This window comes from Abrus precatorius, unplaced genomic scaffold (assembly GCF_003935025.1).
Source record: "Abrus precatorius isolate BTA unplaced genomic scaffold, Abrus_2018 Scaffold2, whole genome shotgun sequence".
Lineage (NCBI taxonomy): Eukaryota > Viridiplantae > Streptophyta > Magnoliopsida > Fabales > Fabaceae > Abrus > Abrus precatorius.
In genome coordinates, this window is record NW_020874362.1 from 34,253,533 (window position 1) to 34,259,634 (window position 6,102).

Sequence of the window (6,102 nt, forward strand, 5' to 3'; positions counted from 1 at the left end):
TTTAATAAGAATTCATTAAATAATTGAGTTAGGAATTCGGTCTCAAAATTATTTCAAACTTTTCAATTAGGTCACTGATATTTAATAAAATATTAATGAAGTGATCCAATTTTTTTTTTTTAAGAATCCACTTACAAACTTTTTTAAAGTGTAAAACTTTATTTAAAACATTTTAAATAGTTTAGGGACTCATCGATTAATTTTACCAAAAATTAATAATATGTATGTACATATTTTTAAAAAGATGATAGTTGTTAACATAATTGCTATTGAACTAACATTAAATTTATGAAATATATCATTATTTTTTAAAAGGATATATTTTAGAGAGCTATATAACTTGTAAATACATATTTTACGTTAACACTTAATGGTTGATTATATTGTATTTAGTGAGTATTATATTTTAAGAAGAAAGAGTAACCATTTTTCGCTCATAGCCATAATCAACTTGTTTCATATGTTTTCATAAATTAATTGGTAACTAACTTTGTAACACAAAAAATAGAAACATATACTTTAAACAATTTTTAAAAATATATATTACATTATTCACATAATTTAATATACATTTATTCAAAGTCTCAAGTACCCGTAAATCATCAGCCCTTTAGAAGCCCATATATGAGTTGATCATTAATTGTTGTTGTATAACATTGTAGTAAGCATATAATTAACCTGCTATCTTGAGTTTCAATGGTACTTACAGGAACTATGTGGACCAACTAGCGTGGAAAAAACCTACCAACATGGTTACGGCTCAACTTCACAAAGACTCTTTGGCATTTCAGCTCCTAAGGATGCATGGGTACAGAGTATCGCCCTCATGTATGTCATCCATTGCAGTTAACTAATTAAATTAATTAGCAAGCATTTTCTCTCCCCCCCCCCCCCCCCCCTCTCTCTCTCTCTCTCTCTCTCTCTATATATATATATATATATGTTCATAGAATTACCTAGCTATTTTTTTACAAACAAAAAAGTTGTACTGAAATATGGTATTATATTATTGTAAAAGAGAAACTTCTTATTTCTTAATAGAGAAATAATATGAATATATTTTTTAATACACTCTCACTTATTAATTAAAATTTATTAAAATTTATAAAATATAAATAAATATCAATTAATTAACAGTTAATTTTATATAATTTTTAATAAACTTTAACTAATATAAAGAATATACTTTAAAAAATGTTAAAAAGTGTATTATTAATATCATATTTCTTGTTACCGATGATAGTAAATAAACCCCTTGGATATAATTTTTTTATCAATTTCATAATCGAATTCCTTATTTTAATTATTTACAGTTTGAAGTTCGCTTTATAAATTTATTATGGGTAAAATTTAATTATTAAGTTTAAAAGAAGTTTGTTTGAGATCGGTACGTGAAGTTTTGTTATATTGTTTTAAAAATGAAAAACTTCATCTTGACTGTTGTTGAGCCCTCGATGTATTTAAGGATTTCGGTGTGCGTAAATATTGATATATTTTAAATGTTTAATCAATATTCTAATATATTTTTATAGTGTCACAAAGAAGTTAATCAGCGTAATAATTAACTAGAAAGTCAAATTCTGGTTACAAAATTCGTGTGCAATAATTTTACTCAGTAAAGTTCCAACACAACATGCAGTAAGCTTTGGTTGGTTTCTTGAAAATGAAGAAATAAGAGGACAAGTTGAAAAGGAACCGGAGTTATTCTCAACGACAATGCTTAACGTGTACAGAGCCTCGTGCATCATGTTTTGTGGTGAATATGAACTTGAGGAAGCTGAATCTTTCTCGAGGAACCTGCTTCAGAAATGGTCGGTGGCTAAAACTGATGAATCGCACGTGAAACTTTCACGATTCCGAAAACTGGTACGGTACAATTGCTGCTTGGGATCCTTCCTCCTCCTCTTCAGCATCATTTATGCTTTTGTTGGCAGTTTGTGTTGCACTAGGATTTCTTCTCTTAACTCTGTCGCAATTAGAGCTGCAATTTATAATTTCTATTTTTTTAAGGAGAGATTCAGATTTTATGTTGTCCTTCTTTATTTTTAAAATAGCACACTCAATCGATCATCACTTAGAGGATGAAATGTGTTACAATTTCGTCTATTTTAATATAAAATAGAGCCAATAAAATATGCTAATTCAACTGGTTAACCTTTTAAATCAATTCTAAACCTTTTCAACTTGATCCATCCAAATTTTTTTTATTTCATTTTGACCAATACAATATATTTAAGTGTAAAATGTTATTTCAAATTAAGTTTGAATTTTTATTTTAAGTCTCCAAAAAAAATACTTTTTTTTATTTAGACTGATAAAGCCTGAAAATCAAAATGTGCTAGCCTGATGCAAGCTGAATAACCCATTTTAAACTCTAACTATAATTCAACTTGATAATTTCAGTGGGAATTACAATTAGGTTTTTCATAATTTTTATTTATTTATTTATTTATTTACAGCTTTTAATATTATTGCTAATTTTGAATACCAAATTGTTTATTAAAATTTTAAAAACAAAAGTCATTCTTACTATCTTTTTTGAAATTTTAATCAAATATTCGTTTTATCTTTCTGAAATCATTAAAGTTAATCAATACTAATGGTTCCAAATTAGCTGCCACCAAAAAAGCTATTCATAAAGGATTTTTTTATTTTTTTTGCTAAAAATTTATTTACAGTACTAATTAATTTTAGTTCAACACAAATTAATCTCTTATGAAAGAAAAATAATCATTTTAAAAATAAAAAGTATCATCTAATTTAAGCTACAACTTACGCTTTCCTGCATAGAATTTAATCATCATATTCGAGACTGATCACATGTGAAATTTCTATATTAAAAAATTTAATTAACTTTATACAAAAAATAAATCCTCTTACATTAAAGCATTTCCAACTTAAAAAATTGATGAAAAATATTATTTTCTAACCTCAATGCAGTATATACCTTCGAAAGATAAAATATATAAAAGTAAGAAATATAATGAATGATATAAAGAAAAATAGTGTAACAATATAAATATTAGGGAGTAAAAAAAAACAGTGTTGAATTAATCATGCTTCAATTGGTCATATATGTAGGTTGAGCGTGAGTTAAATATTCCATGGCTAGCTCGCCTAGATCACTTAGATCACAGGACATGGATAGAAGAAAGTGAAGCCAATTTCCTGTGGAAGGGAAAGACCTCACATGCAAGGTACAGTTTAATTTGTAACCAAATTATTTCATCTTTTCATAAGTTGCTTGCATTAGACACAGGTGATCACTGACAAATCTCTGATGTAGGATTTCATATTTTCACAACGCTGATCTGCTTGATCTTGCCATCCATAATTACGAGTTTAAGCAGTCAATTTACAAAAATGAGTTGGAGGAACTTAAGAGGTCTTGTACAATTCCACATATTTTTTCACAAATTTTATATTCACATAACATATAGTTCATATAACTCGTACTCATGCTAGATCAAATTTGAAATTATAACAGTTGGTCCCAAAACAATGGTCTAGCAAACATGGGATTTGGCAGAGAGAAGACTACCTATTGTTACTACGCTGTAGCAGCTGCCACTACCATCCCACATGACTCTTACATAAGAACTTTAGTGGCAAAAATTGCTATATTAATCACAGTTGCTGATGATTTCTTTGACATGAAAGGATCTCGTAGTGAATTGGAAGGCCTCACGGATGCAGTTAAAAGGTACATACCACCACCATTTTCCCTCATACAAAATTAATTTAATTATAACTACTACATTTTCAACCCAATTTAATTAGCGATCCCTTATATATATAACATTTTGAAAGATGGGATTCAAAGGGTTTGAGCAGCCACAGCAAAGTCATATTTGATGCTCTTGATAATCTTGTGAGCGAAGCTGGTAGAAAATATCTCGAACAAGGGGGCACTCATGACATTAAAAATACTTTACAAGATCTAGTAAGTTTACTAAATTTATGTGATTTATATAATATTAGCAAACTAATATATAACATTGGAGTGTTAATTTTGTGAAGTGGTATGAAGCTTTCGTTTCGTGGCTCATGGAGGAAAAATGGAAAGAAAATGGGCACACACCATCTACTGATGATTACCTTAACATTGGCATGATCTCTATTGCCGCACACACAATTGTTCTTCCAGCTTCATGTTTTCTTAAACCTGCCTTACCATACGAGAAACTCAAGCCAGACCAATATGAAACCATCACTAAACTGCTTATGGTTATTTGTCGTCTATTAAATGATATACAGAGCTATGAGGTAGTTAAGTTATTAATAAAGCGATCTTTTTTGTTAACTTCACCCTCTAGTAGTGATTTTAAGCATCCAAATATAATGTTTTAAAAAAGTTATATATAAAAATATAATATTAAAAACTTTCATTACTTTCACATTCTTGATGTAATAAATATATTTTTTTAATATAAAATTATCATATTTTTTTTGTCTTAGCCCTATCCTAATTATATTTCATGTGTATTACACAACAGAAGGAAATTGAAGAGGGAAAGTTGAATTTTCTTTTGCTCAAATTAAAGAGGGAGCCAAATTTTGTAATGGAAGATGCAGTTGATTTTGTGAGAGGCATCATTGACAAAAAGCAGAAAGAGTTCCTTCAACAAGTTCTAGTTGACGGCGAAAGTAATTTGCCTAAGCCTAGCAAGCTGCTTCATCTGACATGCTTGAAAGTTTTTCAGATGTTCTTCAACTCTAGTAATGCATTTGACTCCAATACACAACTACTTGAGGATATCAATAAGGCAATCTATCTTCCTCTAAGTAGAAACATTAACACCCCCAAGATTCTCTCTTTGCATAATTCAAGGCCAAAGATGAAACGTACAAGTATGCAAAAATTTCAGTTTAGTTGGTCCTTTAAACCCAAGAACAGTATTAGCTTTTTTGTGCATCAAGTTTCTCCGCCTCCCTCAAGAAATGGTTCTGGGATGATACCCGTCAACCCCAAAGCCTTATTTCCAGCCTTTACCTAAATCTGCAAGCTGAAGAAGGTTCTGTTATAATAATTAAGAATAATACTATTTTCACAATTTTAGGCTTATGATATTTGGATTTTGATTTAATAATATTTTTGGTTTTTTTTCATTTGTGGGTGTTATTCTAATGGTTGACTTGTGTTTGCATAAATATGGTGATTCTTCTCATGTTTGCTTTATTAATAAAAGTTTTGTTTTACTTTAAAAAATAAAACTAATTTTCACAGTCTGTTATAAGTAAATGGAAAAGATAAAAAGAAAAGAAAGAAAAGAATAGTAATGTAAATGAAAAAAAATTTAAAAAAATAAAGAAAATTTTTAATTATATTTTTTATTTTTCTACTTTAATGTATATGTAATTTTGATTCTCTAATTTTAACTACTCACATTTAGTTTATTAGATATTTAGAATTTGGTCTTTTTAATTTTAATTTTTCATATTTATTTTCTTTAGCTTTTTACATATGTAATTTTTATTCTCTTAATTTAATTTTTCATATTTAATCTGCCTAATTTTTTTAATATTCAAATCAAATCTTTCATTAAGACTTTTATTATATTTTATACATTGTTTATATATTTATTTAATTATTTTATATCTTTTTATTTATTTATTTGTATAAATCAATAAAATGCCATACTTTAATTTTATTTTATTAATTATCAGATAAAATTTTGAGATAGAAGATTTGATTTAAACATTTAAAAAATTAGAAAAATTAAATGTGAACAATTAAAATTAAGAAGACTAAAATTACACATATAAAAATCTAAAGTGACTGAATAATTAAAATTAAATGAACAAAATTCATATATATAGAAAGTTTTAAGAATCGTTTAATCTTTTTAAAATGAAATAAATGAACATGGTAAATATTACTTGAACTCAACAGCTTTCTCTGTCGTTCTATCTTCTAAAATTTATTTACATTGTACCGAAGAAAGAAAAAGGAAATGTAAAAATTTTTAAGACTCGAAATTTAAACTCAGATTATCTTATATATAACGTGCTAATTCTTAGCGGTTTCCTTACCAAAAAAGGAAATGTCTCATGATGTGTTGACGTGTGGGCCGAATCGTTGAGGATCAAACACTTTAATCT

At 27.5% G+C, this 6,102-nt stretch overlaps 1 protein-coding gene across 1 annotated transcript in view; it reads left to right on the plus strand.

Annotated features, from left to right (window-relative positions):
* The window catches only part of LOC113859895 ((E,E)-geranyllinalool synthase-like), a 7,013-nt gene extending 2,016 nt beyond the window's left edge, over nucleotides 1-4,997 (plus strand). The window contains exons 5-12 of the mRNA XM_027492559.1: nucleotides 710-828; nucleotides 1,640-1,866; nucleotides 3,082-3,197; nucleotides 3,287-3,385; nucleotides 3,488-3,703; nucleotides 3,811-3,943; nucleotides 4,021-4,266; nucleotides 4,497-4,997. Coding sequence (XP_027348360.1) covers nucleotides 710-828; nucleotides 1,640-1,866; nucleotides 3,082-3,197; nucleotides 3,287-3,385; nucleotides 3,488-3,703; nucleotides 3,811-3,943; nucleotides 4,021-4,266; nucleotides 4,497-4,997 — 1,657 coding nt within the window. The remainder of the gene's footprint in view (nucleotides 1-709; nucleotides 829-1,639; nucleotides 1,867-3,081; nucleotides 3,198-3,286; nucleotides 3,386-3,487; nucleotides 3,704-3,810; nucleotides 3,944-4,020; nucleotides 4,267-4,496) is intronic.
* Nucleotides 4,998-6,102: the final 1,105 nt, after the last annotated feature.